This window comes from Heterodontus francisci, chromosome 36 (genome assembly GCF_036365525.1).
Source record: "Heterodontus francisci isolate sHetFra1 chromosome 36, sHetFra1.hap1, whole genome shotgun sequence".
NCBI classification, from domain to species: domain Eukaryota; kingdom Metazoa; phylum Chordata; class Chondrichthyes; order Heterodontiformes; family Heterodontidae; genus Heterodontus; species Heterodontus francisci.
This window is the reverse complement of record NC_090406.1, coordinates 30,016,125-30,038,546: the sequence shown is the minus strand read 5'-3', so window position 1 is coordinate 30,038,546 and position 22,422 is coordinate 30,016,125. Positions and strand designations below refer to the sequence as shown.

Sequence of the window (22,422 nt, the reverse complement as noted above, 5' to 3'; positions counted from 1 at the left end):
TAACTATTTCTCTTCTACTTAGTATCTTATATACCTTTTATAATGTTCTCTATTTTCGTCCCCTTTTAAGGCTGAAGAGAATATTGACTTTTTCATACTTTTTGTTCATTATGGCAGAGGAATCTGACTAGCTGTATAGTGGTGAGGGGGGGAAGTGGGAGGGAGTTCTCAAGCAATCAGATTTACCCTGAATTCTACTACTGTGATGGCAAACCCTCTTGCTCCAGTCAGTGTACAGCACAGTATCTGGGCAGATTCGTGTCTTTGTTTGTATTATGTTCATGCTGGATAGAAGGTGAATGTTTTTAACCGTACATCAGCAAAGGAATATTGAGACGAAATTGCCTGACAGGAATGGAGAACTGGTTGCTGTTTATTTGTCCTGTTGCACTTGCAGCAGCCGACGGAAACACTGACATGAGATCGAGAGTAAACAGGGAACTTCAGGGTCACGATTCCTGTAAAAGAGTTCATTTAAACAAAATTATGCCTGTTATTATTTGTGAAAATGTAAGTCACATCACAAGGCATCATGCATATCTTGTAAAATCACACTGCTTGCAGAAAGCCTCATGCTGTTGAGATGGTTCACAACAAGAATTCTCAACATGCTGATTGGATTGGGGCAGGACAGAGGCTGAAGCTTCCACAGAGAGTGAGAAGGAAGGATGGGAGGGCAGATACCTTGGGCTGCATGTACACACTTGCTAAAGTCCTGCAGTCAGGAAATGGTTTCTAGGGAAGAGCTGTCTGATCCTGTTGTGGATCTGTACTGGTTTTTGCTCCGGCTGTGTATCTATATTGTATCTATATTATAGATCTGTTGTGCAGAGACTCATAGAATTTTACAGTAGTAAAGTCGATCATTCAGTTCATTGTGCTGTGCCAGCTCTTTGAAAGAACCACCCACTTAGTCCGATTCCCATGCCTTTCCTCTGTATCTTTTGTGACGGAAACTACACCTGCCAAATGGAAACATATTAATTTAATAACATATGGAACACTATTTGAACGTTTACTGGACATTGAGCATAACTTGTTTAAAATGACCACAGAGCAGTGGCTGAAAACATGGCTGCACATTTGCATTCAGAGGGACAGTTGCCTAGAGAGACAATGGGAGTGCTCCCTAATTCAATTAGTCAGATGGGTTTTGTCAATCGTTATGATCAAAAGACATTGAGAGTCATTGTCTGTGTAAGAGCCAGCATTCCACCCCCACTGAGTGTGTCCAGTAAGCTTTAAAGAATCAACAATCCTCGCAGGTGATGCTGTCTCAAACAAAGAGCTAGTTACATGACTAACCTGCTGGCCAACCTGGGAAATTATTGAATTGTGCTCACAGAAAAGTTTTGAGATGGACTGCATTTTGGAAGACCGAAGAGAAGCAAGGTTTCTCTCTCTCTCTCTCTCTCTCTCTCTCTCTCTGTCTCTCTCTCTCAAGCAAATTTCCATGGACCCACGGAAGTAACTTAAGCCTCAAGACAGAAGACCCCTGCAGCCTTCTGGTACCAGCGAAACAAGTTTGAAAGTGTGCACCAGGCCTCAATGGGAACTGCAAGATGTAACTCCAATCAAGATCGTTACATCCAAACCAACAACAGTAACTGAATTCCATCTACTACTTCAAACCTCCCCCCCCCCCCCACTTTAATTCTTTCTCCTCCTCTATCTATTTGTGTTTATTGTATATGCATGCTAGTGTGGTTGTGTCGCGTATTTTTAGTAGGTTTAACTGAGTTAGAGTTTTAAGGTTAATAAACTTATACTTTTCTTCTTTAAACCTGAGAAAACCTGCCTGGTTGATTTCATTACAATTACAATTAGAGAGCAGTGAGCAAGGACTCACCGAGGGGAAGCTAAAAACACTGTGTTTTAAAATTTAAGGCCTGTTATGTCCAAACCAGGAAAAGGGCGAGAGGGGAGCCTGAGACTCTTCCTCACCTGAACATAATGCTTTTTAATTTTTATCTTTTTGAAGTACTTTCCCACTTCTCTTTTAAAAGCAATTACTGTGGATTTTGCTTTGATCATTGTTTCTGGTGGGGTATCCCATGTCCTAACAACCCTCAGCATAAAATAATTCTTCTAACCTTTCCTTTGTTCTTTTGGTAATTAAGCCAGTTAGCTTAACATCTGTCATAGGGAAAATGTTAGAACTATTATTAAAAACATTATAGTAGGGCACTTAGAAAAATTTAAGGTAATCAGGGAGAGTTAACATGATTTTGTGAAAGGGAAATCATGTCTCACCAATTTATTGGAGTTCTTTGAAGAAGTAACATGAGCTGTGGATAAAGGAGAACTGGTGGATGTACTTGATTTCCAGAAGGCATTTGATAAGGTGCCACATCAGTGGGAAGTTATTGCGGGAAATAAAAGCTTATGGTGCAGAGGGTAACATGGTGGCATGGATGGAAGATTGGCTAGCTAACAGGAAACAGAGAGTAGGTGTAAATGGGTCATTTTCTGGTTGACAAGATGTAGCGAGTGGTGTGTCACAGGGATCAGTGCTGGGGCTTCAACTTTTTACAATTTATATAAATGACTTGGATGAAGGGACCGAAGGTATGGTTGCTAAATTTGCTGATGACACAAGGAAAGGTAAGAAAGTAACTTGTGAAGAGAATATAAGGAGGCTACAAAGAGATACAGATAGCTTAAGTGAGCGGGCAAAGATCTGGCAAATGGAGTATAATGTGGGAAAATGTGAAATTGTCCATTTTGGCAGGAAGAATAAAAAAAAAGCTTATTATCTAAATGGTGAGAGATTGCAGAGCTCTGAGATGCAGAGGGATCTGAGTGTCTGAGTGCATGAATCGCAAAATGTTAGTCGGCGGGTACAGCAAGTAATGAGGAAAGCTAATAGAATGTTATTGTTTATTGCGAGGTGAATTGAATACAAAAGTAGGGGGGGTTATGCTTCAGTTATACAGGACAACGGCGAGACCACATCTGGAGTACTGTGTACAGTATTGGTCTCCTTATTTAAGGAAGGATGTAAATGCATGGGAAGCAGTTCAGAGAAGGTTTACCAGACTAATACCTGGAATGGGTGGATTGTCTTATAAGGAAAGGATGGACAGGCTAGGTTTTGTATCCGCTGAACTTAGAAGAGTAAGAGGCGACTTGATTGAAACACATAAGATCCTGAGGGGCCTTGATAGGGTGGATGTGGAAAGGATGTTTCCTCTTGTGTGAGAATCTAGAACTAGAGGTCACTGTTTAAAAATAAAGGGTCACCCATTTAAGACAGAGATGAGGAGAAATTTTTTCTCAGAGAGTTGTGAGTCTTTGGAATTCTCTTCCTCAAAAGGTGGTGGAAGCAGAGTCTTTGAATATTTTTAAGGCAGAGGTAGATAGATTCTTGATAAGCGAGGGGGTGAAAGGTTATTGGAGGTAGGTGGGAATGTGGAGTTGAGGTTACAATCTGATCAGCCATGATCTTGTTGAATGGCAGAGCAGGCTTGAGCGACCGAGTGGCCTACTCCTGCTCCTAATTCATATGTTCATATACTCTTTAGTTACTGACTTGTTGACGAGTGGGAATAGTTTTCCCTCATTTACTCCCACAGAGCCTGCATTATTTCTGCTACCTACATGCAAAGTACTAAAGATTGGAATAGGAAACATATACATGAAGGATTGGTATCTGTTAACAGAAAACCACCATTGGCACTAATGATAAGTGAGCTAATGTCCCAATATGTAAGAGCTGGCATTCTGGGTTTGGACAGCAATGGAGGAGGTGCTTGTACAAGTGTAAGCTACCCCCAAGGTGGGACACAAGTGTAGACAGACTCAGCCAAGTGGCTGCTCTGCCCTGCATTATCAACCATCTGCAGATACCAACAATTATCTGCAGTGGGTTGGTGGGGCACTTCAGGGATTTGATTTAACACATACATGCTTTTTGTTTTAATTCCTTGTTAACTCATTCCCTCTGCCTCTCTCACACTTCTTCCCCCGCCCCACCACCAACAAAACAAACTATCAGTTCTATTACCAGTATACACACATATTCAAACCCAGGCAGATGCACAGTAAGGAGGCTCTATACTGCTGCTACAAGATAATGGCAAGATATGGAGATTGTAGCTGTCAAAGTGCCAGGAACAATCACAGCTACCCCACAGCCTACGTTGTTACTGATATCTAAGAAAATGAAAATTGGCATAGGAAATGCAAAACCTTTGCATGAAGGATTGATATCTGTTGGTGAAGCCTATAAGGGATGTGCAGGTGATTATCGTAACTGGATTTAAGGTGATTGATAAGCACCTTCCATCCAATGATTGATAACCACTGGATCTGGGGGTGATTATCAATCACCCAGTTCCAATGATTAATAATCAACCCCATGTTATGACTGTTATTAGATGGGATGATTATTAATGTATGGGCAAAATCCATGATCAGGTGTAGAATACATGTATGCTGGAAGGAGTAGGACTGATGGAACAAATAACCTTTGTTCTTTCCTTGCTTTCTAATGTTCATAGTTTGGGATGCTGTTCGATCTGGGCCTGTTGTGGAGGTGGCTGCGATTCACTTAGCTCTGCTCCTGGAATTGAACATCCACTGACCCTGTAATCAGTCATTACTCAGTGTGTCCGTTCACTCAATGGTAATGAAACTATTCCCAGAGTAATTCTCTTCCACTTCAGCACTTCCTCATTTGGTCCCTAGATGGTCTGAGTTGTTCTCTGTCCTTTCCCAATGTACTGGAAACATATTTCCTTCTGTGTTTGCATTGTCTGCAGTCTCTGGAGAAAAAAGAACAGGGATAACATCAATTATGAATGTGTTGGGCTGGCTGACATTAGTCTCCAAGAATTTTGGGGGAGACGGATAAGACTGATGGGACAAATGACCTTCTCTCTCTCTGTGCTTTCTAATGTTCTTAGTTTGGGACCCTATTTGATCTGGGCCAGTTGTGAAGATGTCTGCAGTTTATTTAATGCTGTGTTTCTTAACCCACTGAGTACTGATTAGGTGACACAGTCCACAAAATATAGAATCTTTCCCCTGCTGAGATGCTCAGCTATGAAACTTGCACATCTGGCATATTATTTTAATTTTCTATTTTTATTGGACTGCGGATTTTAATAGCTTTTGCGTTAGAAAGATATGATTGTGCCGTACGCAAAGATGCCAATTGGTGCTAGTTTCAGTGTCGTGACTTGTTATAGGACAGCAGGATTTGAGATATATTTGATATGTGTGGCGATGCTGAAGAATAGGATGCCAAATAATACCATGGAAATGATGTCTGTATGTCTTTTCGCTTTACCTGTTGTCTTTTGCCTCCTGGCCAGAACCTCACCCAAGTGGAAATTCTTCATGTTTGAGGTTAGGAGGTGAACGTCATCAGGATATTCCACTATTAACAGCCAAGTATCACAGCCAAAGCTGTAAGAGTCATGAATTTGAGCCAACAGCCATCAGTGAGAATCTATTGTACCATTCCACCTGGTCTGGCCTGGGCTGGGAGCCCTGGGTCATATTGCAACCTGCTGCAGTACCTGACACCCCTTTATTCATTGGGACAATTATTTTAAGTGTGCTTTTTTATATATAAAATATATCATACATTAGGAGCAGTGACAGTGCCTTAATTTCAGGGCCTGCGTGACTGTTCAAAATCCTGCCAGCATTCTCTTTGTTTGTTGGCTTGCTGCTTCAGATTGCTGTCAGATACCTAGCAGTGTAGAGAATCATTAACATATTGAGAAATCTGGAGCTGGTAAATTGCAAACCAGAAACCTGAAACAGGCAAATTCTCAGTTTGCCTTCTGCCAGAACCACTCAGCTCCAGACCTCATCACAGCCTTGGTCCAGTCTTGAACATCAGCGCTGAATGTCAGAGGAGAGGTGAAAGTAGCTGTCTTTGACATCAAGGCAGCAGTTGACCGAGTGTGACACCGAAGGGCCCTAGTAAAGTTTAAGGTCAGGGAAACTCTGCAGTGGCTGGAGTCATTCATGATATAACGAAAGATGATTGTGGTTATGGAGACCAGGCAACACAGCTCCAGGACATCGCTACATCATTAGGGACGTTCCCTCACTCATACCTTATTCTGTTTCTGCCCATCATTAGGCCAGGTCTGTTCATCGTGTTCTGCTCCACAAATCATCCGACCATACCAACCTATAGTAGGATCTAGATAACTTGTTTGGGATGGCAAATGACAGGTTACATTTGCCCAACATTAACATCAGGCATGACCATCTCAATTAAGAGAAGGCCCAGGCCATCTTCTCCCTGACCTGAAAGGCACCACCATCACTGAGACCCCTCCACTATAAACATCTTTCAGGGTTAGCATTGACTAATAGCTGAATTGGACCAGTCATATCAACATCTTGGCTCCAAGAGCAGGACAGAGGTTGGGTAATCTCCAATGACTGGCTCATCTCCTGACTCCTCCAAAACTCTCCATCATCTACTAGGCTTGAGTCAGGAATGTGTTGGAATACTTACCATTTGCCTGGATGGCAGCAGCCACAACAGAACTCAAGAAGTTCAGCATCGTCCAGAACAGAGCAGTTCTTTTGATCGGTACCTCTGCCACTGGACTCAACATCCACCCCTTCATTATCAGCATACAACGTCGGCAGGATGTTCAGGATGCACTGCAGAAACTCACTACAGTTATTTATTTTGTGGAAATGGCCCTTTAAAATTTGTGTGGCTGTTGGCCTGGATTTATGTAGTAGCTGCGAGCCAGGGTGAGAGAGAGAAAAACAAGTTTACACATTGAACAACATTCATGGCCAGACAGATAAATCTTTTATTGTGTCCACACTCTTGACTAAATCTGTATCATTAAAGTCAATAAAAAGGCTGCTGAGGTATCTACCCCCGGCTTTGCTTTTTGTTCTTTGACCTTTATGTTCAACTGGTTAGTCCAGACTGCCGGATTAGGTTGAAGGGGAAGGCCAGACAAGGAGGTGCAAATTATTGACACAAAATAACCCTTAGAGGATTGCTTCAAATGTCAGTCGCTGTTGTGAAACTTGTGATACATCGATTCCTTGCATACAGAAATTATTCTTACCAACTTCTCGGAGATGAGGAGATTGGAATTTAGATTTGGGGTTTGGGTGCCCACGTTAAACTGGCCCCAGCACTACCCATTGACCCCCTTCCCCACCCCTAAATGTTGCGTAATATGACTCTCAAGCACCCATGGTCCCAGCTGTATGCTGGTTTATTGCAACCTGTCCTGGTATTAATGCTGATTGATAAACAGAACTGAAGATCTGACCCTATCAACCTCCTTCACATTAACACCCCGAAAAATGGTGGAAGCTTTCCAGGCTTTCTTCATGTGCTTGCTCTTTATTAAGGTCAAAGTTCAGTCCTGTTTGATTGTAGTTACAATGAGGCTCCTTCTGGGGCAGTGAGCCAGCTATTGGGTAATGGACAATACCGACCTGGGGCCCACTCTCCGCCTGATTGACTCCTACCACTGCCTTCCCCTCCTGTATACTCCTCATTCTGTGCTGCCCCCTTCTGTTCAATACCTTCCCTCTCTTCACCCACGCACACTCCCCCTCCCCCCCCATTCTTATATTCAGTGCTTCCCCTTCCACCACTGACCCCTAGTCCCCAAGATTCCTGCATCACCAATCAGTAGAGTGGATGTGAGTTCAGGATGCAGAAAAGATGGTCTAAATGGCACTTGAAATCAGATTGAACAGTGAGTGAGATGGGTGGAATGAACACGCATTCTCCTTCACGTATCATTAGCTGGCAGTTTAAAGAGAATGAAATCAGAGTAGTTACCAGTGTTGGCGTAAATTCAGGAAGAAGGGCTCTCCTGATGGTCCAGTTGCAGATGACAGTCAATAAGTGATCCACACCAATCGGTGAAGTGGCAGCAACCCTGCAGAGTTGGAGCAGCGCTAGGTGCTCTACAATTGGCTTCAGTTCCACCTCAGTAACATAGGGATTGCTCGACAAATAAAGACCAAGATCTGTCCAGTTTGCCTTCTACCATGCTGATAGTCACATGATACAATAATAATGGAGTTGTTGACTAATCATGACAATCAGTCTCTATCAACCAGTCTACAACTGACCTAGACATGAGGTGAGGAAAGCCCCAGTGATGGAAAGCTTTGGGGACCATAGATCCAAATTCACGTGTTCTCCGAGCATGCTACACTTACCACTCGTCATGTCTCAAATTACTCAACCCATCAGTCTTGTGGCTCAGCTGTGTGCCGTATCCTGTAATGGCCTCTTAAGTCAAACTCATTTACTTCGTGTAAAATAAAAGCAAAATACTGTAGATGCTGGAAATCTGAAAGGAGTTCTGATGAAAGGCTACTGACCTGAAACGTTAACTCTGCTTCTCTCTCCACAGATGCTGCCAGATCTGCTGAGTATTTCCAGCATTTCTTGTTTTTATTTCATTTACTTCATGTTTTTATATGTATGGTGTTTATCCTTAGCTGGCTCTCTTGCTCCATTCCATTCTCCCTCTGCTGGGACTGGAATGCAGGTTTCTGCAATTGTGCAACTCTCTTGCATTTCAACTGCTCTCTTCATTTCAAATCTTTGTCCTCGCAGTCTATAAAAATCTTTAGCAGGGATGAATTAAACTGTGGCTCTTGTCTACATAAAGGCTGGATAATGCGTCACAGTTTCCAGAGGATTAACAACTGGACTATTTCACAGTAAACAATGTAGAAATCGGTGATTTCTCTCCAGCACTTATTGACAGCTTCCTGTGTATTGCTCCTCATTCACCCTCGCTGCTTTGCTGGCTTTAATTACATCAAAGGCCTGCTGAGATTTGCAAGTTGGAGTTCAGTCTAGAGACACGAAAAGGTTTGAGATGAAGATGTTTTCTGCATGACTCTGTGCTGTAGAGGTAAACTGTCATTCTGTAGATTGTTCATGCCTCGTGTGCATTTTAAACCCCTGGTGCTGCAATGCTAGTGATCAATCCATATGTCCACAGGGCTTCGAACAAACACTCAGAGTTCATTTTTGATAGTGACACATATTAACCAGACCATGGTTGCAATATTATTGTCCCAAATGCCATGGGCCTCTGGGCATTAACCCAGTCCAGTGACAAGTGCAGAATGACAGGGGGCAGCTTCCTGTGGGTGACTTGCTATTTAATGACCTGTGGATTAATGCCAACTGTGAACAACATCAGCTCAGGGAAAGTGGTGAAAAAGCACCTGCAGTGTCTGGCCCTGTGCTGGCCGTTCACATTATCAAGACCTCAATACTAAAGCTCCCTTTTAATCTCAGCAGCACACAATAATATTCATAATGTGTGTTTATCTGTGTGTCAGTATGTTTGTGTAGAACAGACTTAGTTGTTCTACAGTGTATTGCAGACATCCCCCGAGTACCTTCTCACAATAACTCCCATGTGTGTCTCATAGTCACTCCAACAGCGTACCTCTTTTACTCTTCTTGTGTGGGTCACAGATATCCTCATGTACGTTTCAAAATTATTCTCGTGTCTCACACTGTTATTCATTGCCAGTCAGGACCTCAGTTCATTTACACTGAAACTGGGATTAGTTTGGTGCATGAGCTGAAGTCAGGTCCCAGTTCTTGCTTTAGTCACTGTGAACCATGTTATCCACACTTCCTTCCCAACCTCTGACCGGAGGTGGCCCGGCAAGGTGGGTACAGCAGCCAGGAGTTTGCTTCCTGAATGACTGAGCCCCTGGTCTCAGGTGCACTGTGTTGTGAGGCTCCGAGACCTCAGGATACAGAGTGAGTGAGAGAGAGAATCGTTGAGTATTTAATGCAAGGCAGTGTGCAAAGAGGCCTAAAAGCAGCTCTTCAACCCCTCCCAGCACCCCTCCCAACACCCTGTGTCTCTTGCCCTTTCCAATGACAAACATGCTCACAATAACTAGGAAAGAAAGACTTGCATTTATATAGCACCTTTCACGACCTCAGGTCATTCCAAAGTGCTTTGCAGCCAATTAGGTACTTTTTGACATGCAATTGCTGTTGTAACATAGGAAACGTGGCGGCCAATTGGTGCACAGCAAGATCCCACTAACACCAATGTGATAACAAATAACCAGATAATCTGTTTCAGTGATGTTCTTTGAGGGCTAAATACTGTCCAGGATACCAGGGAGAATTCCCATGCTCTTTCTCAGAGACTGCCATGGCAACTTTTAAGTCCAGTTGAGAGGGCAGACGGAACTTCGGTTTCACGTTTAAGACCCCCTCAGCACTGCACTGGAGTCTCAACCTAGATTTTGTGCTCAAGTCTCGAGTGGGACTTGAACCTACATCTGCCTGACAACCATGGGGCTAATTTAAGCAGTGACCCCATATTGTATACTGGTAAGATCAGAGCCAGTATTATGAGATTCCACAGCTTCATTACCATGTTATTTACTGACCCACAAGGGCTGTTAGAGGTGGTTAATGCCTGGTTTCCTGAAGTTGACCACCTGTGCCTCACTAACCTAAGCCAGATCCTGACCCCATCAGTCACTAAACTCTGCAATAAAGGCAGCACCTGACCTACAGTTTAATTCAAACATTTTTCGAATCTCTGATCAAACTCCCCAAGGTGACCTATCTTTTTGCAGAAATGGTGATTTCTGTTGTGGATTCACGCTGGCAGGACAGGTTCAGGGTGGGTGAGGCTGCATGAGTCCCAGTTTAGAATGCTGCAGATTTCTTTATAATTGCATGTTTTAATGGTAAGGTCCATGTTTAACTGAGGAGTGCTGGAAGCAGCAGCTGTAATCACTGTATTCAGCAAGAATCAACAGCAGATGCCAGAAGCACTCTGATTAGCTTTATGCGCAGTCACGAGTAGTGAACCATTTAAAGTAAATAAGGAGAATGGTTTCCAGTGGCAGGAGGGTTGGTAACCAGACGTCAACAGATTTTAGGTAATTGGCAAAAGAGTCGGAGATCAGGAAATACTGTTTTTTTTTACGCAGTGACTTATGATCTGAAATGCACTGCCTGAATGGCAACTTTTTACAATTTATATCAATGACTTAGATGAGGGAAGCGATGGCATGATAGCTAAATTTGCAGATGACACAAAGATAGGTAGGAAAGTATGTTGTGAAGAGGACATAAGGAGGTTGCAGACTGATATAGATAGGTTGAGTGAGTGGGCAAAAATCTGGCAGATGTGCTCTGGATAGTAAACTCCCAATGACTGATGGGGTGTTCAATAGGAGCAATCTCTGTTGTGAACATTTTGTTCACTAACAGTTATTAATACAGAAATGCAGAAAGGTTGCTGTCTGTAAACCAGTTAGTACATAGCTGACAAGAGTCTCACTGGAGAGAGGCGGATTGAAAGGGCCCCTCAAACCATGCAAACTGCAGTCGGCACACTTTCTAAGATGGTCAGTCTTCAGGTGAATCAGTGGTCCTTCAACCCTGTGTTAGGTTGGGATGCTTTGCTAGGGGTAAAACCTAATGAATCTGTCACATCCTTAAAAGATATTGTTGTCTTTTTTCAGAAACCTCCTCTATGTCTACCCTCAATTCCTCAATTTTACAAACCGACAGGGATCGGCACGGAACATCACTGTGAAAATCCAGTTCATGGGCAGCGTGAAGGGCAGCGTGAAGGCCAGCAGTGCCCTGCCGGTGAGAGAGATGTGCCAGGATTCACGCACAAAACAATGCCACCTAATAAATTATAAGCCATATCGAGGTGCTGGATGGTCTGAAATTTGGTGATAATGTGGGTGATGGTGTCTGGCATAGGGAGTGTTTTAATTGTCAATAGATATGAGGTGTTGAACACCCTTCGTATCCACAGACATACAACTGTTTAGGAATGTTTCGCAATCTCACCCTTAATGTGTCACCCCTCCCCTCAGCGAGTCTCCCCTCATGAAACTCTCTCTCAATGTGAGCCCCACCCGCCCCCAAGTGTGAGCCCCTCCCCCCAGTGTGAGCCCCTCCAATCCAGTGTGAACCTTCCCCAGTGTGAGCCCCTCCTCCCAGTCTGCCCCTCCCCCAGTGTGGTCCCTCCCTCCAGGCTGCATTTCCCCCTACTATGCAGCCCCTCGCCCCGTTGTGTGATCCCTCCCACCAATGTGAGTCCCACCTCCTCCCAGTGTGAGCCTTTCCCCCACTCTGCAGTCCCCTACCCCCCAGTGTGCATCTCCCCCCACTCTGTTCAGTCCTTCCTCTGTGTGTCCCTGCTCATTGGTGCTATGACCAGCAGTGACACAATCGGAGAGGAGGCTGTGAAGTTGCACCGGATGGCAATGGTTAGCGAAATCCTGCAGCCACCATTCCAAACCATTCAGCAAGGTCTGTACCTCGACCGTAACACTGCATCTCAGCCTTGCTTGTGCCCTTGCAGCCTTTGTGTCTATGATGGTTGAGGTTAGTTTGATTAAGTGTCATTTCTATCCTGTGACTCTGAGCTGCAGATGATGTGATCAATAACTACTTGCTTGCAGGTCATTTTTGGAAAATCTGGACATCCTGAATATGTGACTGCATCATATACACCCGTGGCCTATCACAGCAAGTACGTACTAGGTGGGAGTGCTGGTGCTATAGTGGGTTTGAGTTCAGGCTCAATGAAGGGATGAAAATCTCTTCCTCGTAAAGATACATGCAGTTTGAGCTTTGGGTCCTACAGTCTGGCTATTGTAGGCCCATAGAGCAAAGTTGGTTAGAACGCAGCACTGGCTGGCTTTTGACTGGCATGGTCGTGGCGAGATAACTGGGCTATGGATACTGCCCCCCCCCCACCACCACACACCCTCCATGGGTGAGGAGATGATTGCAGCTGGACTCTCCGGTGAGTGGAGATGAGGAGTTTTCCATGAGGGAAACTTGGAAAATCAGGCTCTCAGATAATTCCTCACTACAATGCATACACTTTTCCAATGACTGGGTGTAATTGGCTGCTGAGGCAAAATGTGGTACTTCCTGAAAGAATCTAATGTGAGGGGATTGGGAGGAGGAGAATTCAGATTATTTATTGTATGCTTAGAGCTTGCCAGATAATCTAAAGTAATATCTTAATAAATGGCAGAACCACACGCTTTATCAGGAATATCTTTGCAATATGGATTGTGTTTTCATTTATGCCTGTACACGCTTTGTGTACCTGCGCAGAGTGCCTGTTGTTATGACCAGGTAAGGCAGGGATCTAGGTCTCAGCCTTTCTCTCAGCCTTTTCCTGGTTTGGCTATAACAGGGTTTAATTTTAAAACAATGTTTTTAGCTTCCCCTCAGTGAGTCCTTACTCACTGCTCTCTAAATTGTAATTGCAAAGAAATCAAGCAGACTGGTTTTCTCAGATTTAAACAAGAAAGGGCAAGTTTATTGATCTTAAAACTCTAACTCAGTTAAAACTACTAAGAATACGTGATGCGACCATGCTAGCATGCATACGTGATAAACAAACACACAAATAGAGACAGACAGAGGAAGAGAAAGAAGTGGAAAGGTTTGAAGTAATAACTAGAGTTCAGTTACTGGTTTTGGATTGTATGTAAAGTCTTTGGTTGAAGTTAAGTCTTGCAGTTCTTGTTGGGGCCCAGTGCACACTTTCAAACTTGTTTTACTGGTCTTCTGTCTTGAGGCTTGAGTTACTTCCGTTGGTTCCTGGAACTTTGAGAGAGAGAGAGAGAGAGATGCTCTCTTCTTGAAGTTCTCTTGCAGTCTCTTTCCAAACTGTTCTGTGTCAGACACAATCCAAAGTCCCCAGGTTGGCCAGCAGGTTAGTCATGTGACTAGCTCCTTATTTGGAGCAGGCTCTCCTGCGAGATTTGTGGGTTCCCCCAAGCTTACCAGACCATCTCAGTGGGGGGGGAGGGGGGGGTGGAATGCTGGCTCAATGACTTTCAATTTCTCTTGATCATCACTATTGACAAAATCCATCTGGTTAATTGAATCAGGTAGTACTCCCATTGTCTTTTTTATGCAACTGTCTTTTAGAATGCAAATGTGCAGCCATGTTTACAACCACTTTTGTGGTCTTTTTAAACAAGTTATTTCAAGTGGAGTACCAGTTCAAAAATAATGTTCCATATGACGAAATTAATATGTCTCAATTTGGCAAGTGTGGTTTCCGTCACACTGTACACTCTGCGCGGAGTGCTTGTACTCTCTGTGTGCCCCTGCATGGAGCGCCTGTATGCTCTGTGTGCCCCCGCACAGAGCATCTGTACGCTCTGTGTGTCCCTGCATGGAGTGCCTGTACGCTCTGTGTGTCCCTGCATGGAGCGCCTGTACGCTCTGTGTCCGTGTGCATGGAGCGCATCGACGCTTTGTGTGTCCCCGCACGGAGCGCCTGTATGCTCTGTGTCCCCCTGCACGGAGCGCCTGTATGCGCTCAGTGTCTGCATTGTTTGTGCCCATGCAGTCACCATGTCCCTGCGTTTAAAAATTAAAGGAGGGAATAATAGCCAAACCTGTTCTCACTCGACCTCCAAACATGCATTTTCCATTTGGATTACTGGATACTGTTCAGGAGCATTAACCCTAGATGATTTTTGCTCCCTAATTCAGGAGTACTGAGATCAGACCAGGAAGCTTCAGAGCCTCAGTGGCTCAGTTGCAATGGGCTGGTGGTGGGACTGGTATTCCCAACAGAGTTATCAAGTAAGCTCTTCCCTCATTTATTTTACTGGACCTGGGCACTGTGGTAGACCAGCCCCTGAGTGTCTCTAATGCATCCATTCACACTGTGAGCAGTCACAGCATCAGAGATTCCACCATAACAATGGTTCCAAGTGACCTGCCCTCTGGTACAGTATATAGCAAACATAGGATCAGACAGCACTGAAGGAGGTCATTTAGCCCATCCTGCCTGTGCTAGCTCTTTGAAAGCTATCCAATAACTCCGACTCCCCAGCTCTCTCCCCATAACCCTGCACATTCCTCCTTTTCAAGTGTGTGTATCTTTACATTCTGTTGCTGGTTTATTTTAGAACATTGCTTTCTGAGCTGATTGTTTTTAACTCCCTTATTAGGTCTCCTTTTTTCTATGAAGAAGTGAAGATTAAGCTGCCCTCCAGCCTCACCGAAGACCATCACCTGCTTTTCACCTTTTACCACATTAACTGTCAGCCCAAGCTGAGCCAGGACAGCCCTGAAGTTCCAGTGGGCTACAGTGTAAGTCTCCGCGCCATCACTTGAACCGTTGCTGATATGTTTCCCCCTATGGCGCAATGGGTAAATCACCATCCAGTGTGATACTGAAGCCAAACAGCCCAGGTAGACACCAGGCTTTGTGCCTGGCCTGAGCCGAGTTAGCAGACCCCCTGCTGCAGGAGCAGGATGAGTGCTACAACAGGCCACAGTCCCTCCTTTGGCCAAGTCAAAGGATGTACATCAAGCAGATCTGCAGATGGGAAACGTTTGGTTTCATGACACACTAGTTTGATTCCATTGCAAGCTCAGTGCTCACGATTGGAATCCCGCATGCCGAATGTTGTAGTGAAAGCCCTGTCATACAGAGACCACTTGTCTGGTACTTTTAGAGGTAGTGTGATCTGTCCAACATCTTCAGGGAATAAGTACAGGGGCATGAAGGGACTTTAACATACAACTCATTCTTGTAGAATATACCCGTGCTGTTCTCAATGCAAATCAAACCTAATCAGATCAGAAATAAGATCAGGATTATTTTGCAAGAGTCAAAATTTTCACCTGGATTTAACTCGCTGGTAGATTTTCGTCTTTCCCCACTGGGCACTAAACATGGTCTGAGTGGATCACAGAAAGGAAAATCTAGTGGGGACACTGCACAGCATTAGAAAAACCCGCCTGATTTTCCTTCCATTCATTTCCAGAGAAGAAAGTCAGGCATATTGCATGCCGCTCACTCCCTGTCAGCGTACTGCCCACTCCCTGCCTGGGTACCGCCCGCTCCCTGTCAGCATACTGCTCTCTTCCTATCAGCGTACTGCCCACTCCCTGCCTGGGTACCACCCGCTGCCTGTCAGCATACTGCCCTCTTCCTGCCTGGGTACTGCCCACTCCCTGTCAGCGTACTGCCTATGCCCTCTCTGGGTACTGCCCACTCCCTGCCTGGGTACTGCCCACTCCCTGCCTGGGTACCGCATGCTCCCTGCCTGGGTACAGCACGCTCCCTGTCAGTGTATTGCCCTCTGTCTGCCTGGGTACCGCCCACTCCCTGTTTGGGTACCGCACTTTCCCTGTCAGCGTACCACCCTCTCCCTGCGTGGCTACTGGTCCTCCTGGCTGAGAATCCTGTACTGATTCTAGTCAACAAAAGCTGGTTTAGGATTTGAGGTGCGGGCCCATATTCAGTGACCTGAAGTAACCCCGTGTGAGCTACAGTCAGGCTGCAGGGTCATCACTATCTAGAAAAGCCAAGTACAGCTGCTGCCGGGCATTCGAGGAATGTTGCTCCCCAGTCAAGACTCTGCTCGACAGTAAAAACAGAAACATATCGTACATTAAATGGAGAGGCTGAGATTACAGTACCTCTCCTTTATATTGTTTTTTAGAATACGGAGCAGCCCCAAACATAGATGCTTTCTGCCGGCATTTAAATTGATGGGAGGGAGAGCTGACTGCAGGCCTCATCCACAGCTCCACACAGCTTGAGTGCTTCTGACTCGCCTCAGTTCCTCCCCACACTGAAGCAGCTTTAGGATCTCCAGCTAATGCAGGGCACCTTCCACCCAGTGCGGGGCACTCTGTACCCAGTGTGGGGTACCCTCACCCCTAGTGCGAGGCGCTCTCCCCCCACTGCGGGGCACCCTCTCCGATGTGCGGGGGTCCCTCCACCTCAGTGTATGGATGTCTCCACCTAGTGTTTGCAGGCAGCAGTTATTTAAAAACAAAATGTTATACTATTAGTCTTGAGGGGAAGTGGGGGCTCCTGAATCTACTTGGATTGTGATTCTGGGATGATGAGGCAGCTGCTCCCAAAGATTATTGGACATTTTCCTCATTCCGCATTTTATCTGAATTTTGATTTGTGCTTGCTGTGGCTCTTGCTTTTTGTTCAGGAGCTGGTTATGCTGTAAACAGAGTGCGTAATGTGATACAGAGAGCACAACAAGAATGTATTTTTAAATAAGGACAGCCCTTTCATCCTTAGATAAAAGGGAGACTGAATATAAATCTTGGCAATAAATAGAGATATCAATGTCACATATAACTGGATCATGGCCCCTTCCTGTCAGGATTAACACTAGGCAATTGCTTCTAAATTTAAAATTATCAGCTTTCCCTTTCCACCTTACCCTATACCCTTTCCAGCTCCTCTGTCTAGTCCATGAGTACTGCTGGTCTGACTTCTAATTGCACTCCACCCTAATCGGTCTCCATAGTAATTTACAGCTACATTTATAAAGTGTGATTCGTGATTAGAATCTTTCTCCTGAAAATTGAAAGCAGAATTCCAGAAAATAATTGAGTTAGGAATTCAGCTGGAAAGGCAACAAACTAATGCAAAATAATTAAATATACTTTGACCAAATCATATCAGTGCATCCACGAGCACAGATGTAGCTTAATTATTTTTTCCAGCGTTTTTGGCACCATGTTCTTTAATTATATTTTTTATTTTTCAGACAATTGCATTCCCAGCACCAGATCCCTGCCACTTTCAATAGTCAGATTCCCAGCCAATACCAACCCTTAAATGAGAAGGCAAAGATGTTATAAGCTCCTGGGATGAGAGGGCTGTCCTATGAGGAGAGATTGAGTGGAATGGGTCTTTATTCTCTGGAGTTTAGAAGGATGAAATGTATAGAAGGCTTGACAGGGTAGATGCTGAAAGGCTGTTTCCCCTGCTTGGAGAGTCTAGAACTAAAGGACACAGTCTCAGGATAAGGGATTGGCCTTTTAGGACTGAGATGAGGAGAAATTTCTTCACTCAAAGGGTTGTGAATCTTTGGAATTCTCTAGGGCTGTGGATGCTTAGGTATTGAGTATTATTTATTGAAGATGGAGATTATTAGAATTTTGGACACTAGGGGAAATCAAAAGATATGGGGATAAGGCGGGGATGTTGAGATGATGTAGAATTTCAGCCATGATCTTATTGAATGGCAGAGCAGGGTCAAGGGGCTGTATGGCCTACTATTACTCCCTATTACTTGTGTTCTTACGTAAGCTCACTGGGTGGGTGTCAAACTGAGACCATGTTGTGATGTGGTGAGGGTATGTTTTGTTGCCAGAGCTGGTAAACTGGCAAGCAGGGCTCCAAGACTCCGGTTGTGTGTGTGTGGGTGGAGGTGCTGGGCCAGATTGGAGGTTGCTGATTTGGACAGGCACTCCACCCAGCATCAAACAAGGAAGGGTCACATAGTGAAGAGAAAGAGTCAATGGATCAGATCTGTGTACAACCACGTGCTATTTTGAACCACTTCGATGCAGGATGCTGAAGCTATTTGACTGTTTGATTTTGTTTCTGATTGTGATCAGCGTTGGTGATCGTAAACTTCCCAGCATCCTGATTACTGACTGAACAAACTGCTCCTTATATAACAAGAATGCATTCTGCATTCCATTCTCTCACTTGCAAAAGGATAATGAATAGCATAGAAATGTTACTTGTGTTCCTGGGTCACTATAGAGTGTTAATTGCCCATCTCTTTAATTCACGACAGTGGTTGTCAGTCCTGGACAATGGACACCTGCGCTGTGGAATCTTCGAGCTTCCTATTTGTTTGGACAAACTTCCCTTCCATTATTCAGTAAACTCTGTGAGTACACAGCTACTAAATAGTTATTTATATGAATATAACAACAGGTCATCAGGTCTGTGTTCAGCATACATCAGTTGTCACACCACTGGTGTTACATTTCAGATGCCACACTTCATACTTAAAAAATATCCAGTGAGAAAGCCATTTATTTGGAAAGTACACTGGGATTCCCCCATCAAGTGAAAACATGTCAGCAGCAATTTAAAAAACCTACGCACCCTGAGTGCTAACCTGCAGCTGAGGAGCACTGGGTAACCTCAACCAGCGTTTACTTGACATCAATTGAACTTTATGTCCGTAGAAGGACACAGCTTCACCTAAACAGCAGAATAATACATTGCTAGATGGAATAATGCTCATGTTCTTATAAATAATCCAATTTAGCAGGAGTATTGTCAAGTGAGATCCAGTAGATCTATGTTGTATTGAAAGTTTTGTGATTGCGCACACTTCATGTTGCCTCTGTCATTTGCTATTGATGGCTGCTTATAATTAAAAGCTTGTAATTAAAAACTAAATTATTCACACTTGCCATCAAATTTACTATTCAGTCCTCCAAACACTAGGTGGCTCTGCCACCCCTTCAATCTTCCTCTCCCAATTTCCTTCACTACAAGCTCTGAGCCTCATTACTGCTTGCAAGTGAATGAAATGATTTTACAGTTTACTGCGTTTTATCTAACTGTGTGCCTGGCAGTGTAAATTTGTATTATTTGATTTGTATTTGGGTTTTTCTCTTGTGTAAGATCTTCTCCTCCCCACTTAACGGTTGCTAGGCCTCACGTTACTTTTCACATGTTCTGCACTCCACTGAAACCAGTGGCACCATTGGATCTCTGCCCAAGTTTTATTTTTAAAGTCATTTCCTCCTCCTAAGCTGTTTCAGGGCTCTGGGGCCCTGCCCTGGCTTATTATGTTCTGTTTGACATATGTCCCAGGCTGCATTGTTGCTTATACCTGGGATTTAGGCCCCACCATACTGCCTGGGCCATCTGCCTAAGGTTATGAAATTTAAGACATTATTTAGACTTAAAATCCAAGCCCACTCCCAAATTTAAGTACTACTTAAATGTTTGGCCCAGAAAGCTCCCTCCATCCTTCCTGACACTGCTTGTTTACTGCCATCCAGTGGTTCGTTGCGCCTCAGACCATGGCCTGTTCCACACTCAGACTACTTGGCCAGGCCAGCAGACTTATAGAGTAGCCATGGTCAGACCTTGAGCTTGCTACCTCAGGCCAGCAACTAACATCCCTCTCGGGCCTTGTGCCTTCCACGCCTGATATTATGATTATCTCCAACCCACTAAGCTCAGTGCAAGGAAACAGGTGGAGAACAGGGGGATGGCGAAGAGGCAGAGGAAGGGATTGGGAGACTAGGGGTGGGGGCAGCTAGGGGTCACATATTAGGGGGAATGAAAGGTTAGGGCTGCACCCACTCAGTTAAAGTGCTTAATGCATTGAAACTTTCCTAAAGGAGCTTCTGCTGCTGGCTCAGTGCTTAATCTCGTGGGCTTCTGTCATTGTCACTACATCTTAGCTTGTTTACTCCTGTTACAAAGCGGCAGCCGCTGCCCCCTTTACCTGATTCTGAGGCCTCCCACCCACTTCTCAATTGAAGCAGTGAACAAGGATTCACTGAGGGGGAGCTAAAAACAGTGTTTTAAAATTAAACCCTGTTACGGTTAAATCAGGCAAAGGCTGAGAGGGAACCCCTTTTCACCTGGTCGGAACAATGAGCTCTCCCAGAAGTGAACCCATCTTCCAACCTTCCTCTCCCCACCATCCCCCCACAGCTAGGTCTTTAATATGTACTTTCAAAGTTCAGAAGTGGTCACTGGCATTATGGTGCCCTGACACTGTGTCTATTTCTTCTAGTCGAAAGCAGCTGTGATTACTATGCCCCGTGACCTTTCCTTAAGCTTTAAAAGTTGCCCTGTAATTATTTGTCTCCATCCAGCCCATCATTACACTGTTGGGCACTGCTCCAATGACTAATTGACACCGAGGACACCCAAGGCAATCAATAAGGGCCCACAGATCATCTCCCCACTCCCCCAGGCAGATCTAATATGACCAATTGCCCACCCAGGTCCAATCACTGTCTCCGCCCTGGACTGGCATTTTCCCATCTCAATCCAAAATTTTTTTTTTTGTTTTTGTTTCCAAAATATTCTTTATTCATAAAAATCTGCAAAAATTACATTGCCAAACAGTTTCAAACAGCACCAAAAAATACAAACATTGCAAGGGAGATCAGTTTGCTTCCATACTATCATGAGTTTCTTCACAACCCTTCCATTTCACTATTGTCATGCCAATTACAGTTTCACATTTACAGCAAATGAAAATATCAACGATACAGTTCGAGGGGTTTCCCATGGATCCAGCCCCTCAGTTCAGCTTGGTGGGGGGACCTTACACTGTGGTCTTTCCCCATTGAGCCTTTGCTGCGGCTGCACCAAGCTTTAGTGCGTCCCTCAGCACGTAGTCCTGGACCTTGGAATGTGCCAGTCTGCAACATTCAGTGGTGGACAACTCTTTGCGCTGGAAGACCAGCAAGTTTCGGGCAGACCAAAGGGCGTCTTTCACCGAATTGATAGTCCTCCAGCAGCAGTTGATGTTTGTCTTGATGTGCGTCCCTGGGAACAGCCCGTAGAGCAGACTCCTGTGTTACAGAGCTGCTTGGGATGAACCTCGACAAAAACCACTGCATCTCTTTCCACACCTGCTTTGCAAAGACACATTCCAGGAGGAGGTGGGCGACCGTCTCTTCCCCACCACAGCCAACGCGGGGGCACTGTGCGGAGGGGGCGAGACTTCGGGTGTGCATGAAGGATCTGACGGGGAGGGCCCTTCTCACCACCAGCCAAACTACGTCTTGGTGCTTGTTTGAAAGTTCTGGTGATGAGGCATTCCGCCAAATGACTTTGACGGTCTGCTCGGGGAACCATCCGACAGGATCCACCGTCTTCTTTTCCCGTAGGGCCTTGAAGACATTCCGTGCAGACCACTGCCTGATGGACCGGTGGTCAAAGGTGTTTTCCGGCAGAAACTACTCCACGAAGGATAGGTGGTACGGCACGGCCCAACTGCATGGAGCGTTCCGCGGCAATGTGGCCAAGCCCATCCTTCGCAACACCGGGGACAGATAGAACCTCAGAACGTAGTGACACTTGGAGTTTGCGTACTGGAGATCGACACACAGCTTGATGCAGCCGCACACGAAGGTGGTCATCAGGATGAGGGCCACGTTGGGTACATTTTTCCCGCCATTGTCCAGAGATTTGAACATCGTGTCCCTCCGGACCAGGTCCATTTTAGATCCCCAGATGAAGCGGAAAATGGCTCGGGTGACTGCCACGGCGCAGGAGTGGGGTATGGGCCAGACCTGCGCCATGTAGAGCAACAACGTGAGTGCCTCGCACCTGATGACCAGGTTCTTACCCACAATGGAGAGAGATCGCTGCCCCCACATGCCCAACTTTTGTCGTACCTTGGCTACTCGCTCCTCCCATGTTTTGGTGCACGCCCCGGCCCTTCCGAACCATATCCCCAGCACCTTCAGGTAATCTGACCTGACGGTGAAGGGGACAAAGGATCGGTCAGCCCAGTTGCCAAAGAACATGGCCTCGCTCTTGCCGTGGTTAACTTTGGCTCCCGAGGCCAGTTCGAACTGGTCGCAGATGCTCATCAGTCTGCGCACGGACAGCGGATCCGAGCAGAAGACGG

At 45.2% G+C, this 22,422-nt stretch overlaps 1 protein-coding gene across 5 annotated transcripts in view; it reads left to right on the top strand.

Annotated features, from left to right (window-relative positions):
* LOC137351703 (dedicator of cytokinesis protein 7-like) overlaps positions 1 to 22,422 on the top strand; it is a 215,906-nt gene that overhangs the window by 75,114 nt on the left and 118,370 nt on the right. For all 5 annotated transcript variants that reach the window (XM_068016430.1, XM_068016429.1, XM_068016428.1 and 2 more), the window contains 4 exons: positions 11,491 to 11,620; positions 12,448 to 12,518; positions 14,977 to 15,118; positions 18,595 to 18,690. In XM_068016430.1, the coding sequence (XP_067872531.1) occupies positions 11,491 to 11,620; positions 12,448 to 12,518; positions 14,977 to 15,118; positions 18,595 to 18,690 (439 nt within the window). The remainder of the gene's footprint in view (positions 1 to 11,490; positions 11,621 to 12,447; positions 12,519 to 14,976; positions 15,119 to 18,594; positions 18,691 to 22,422) is intronic.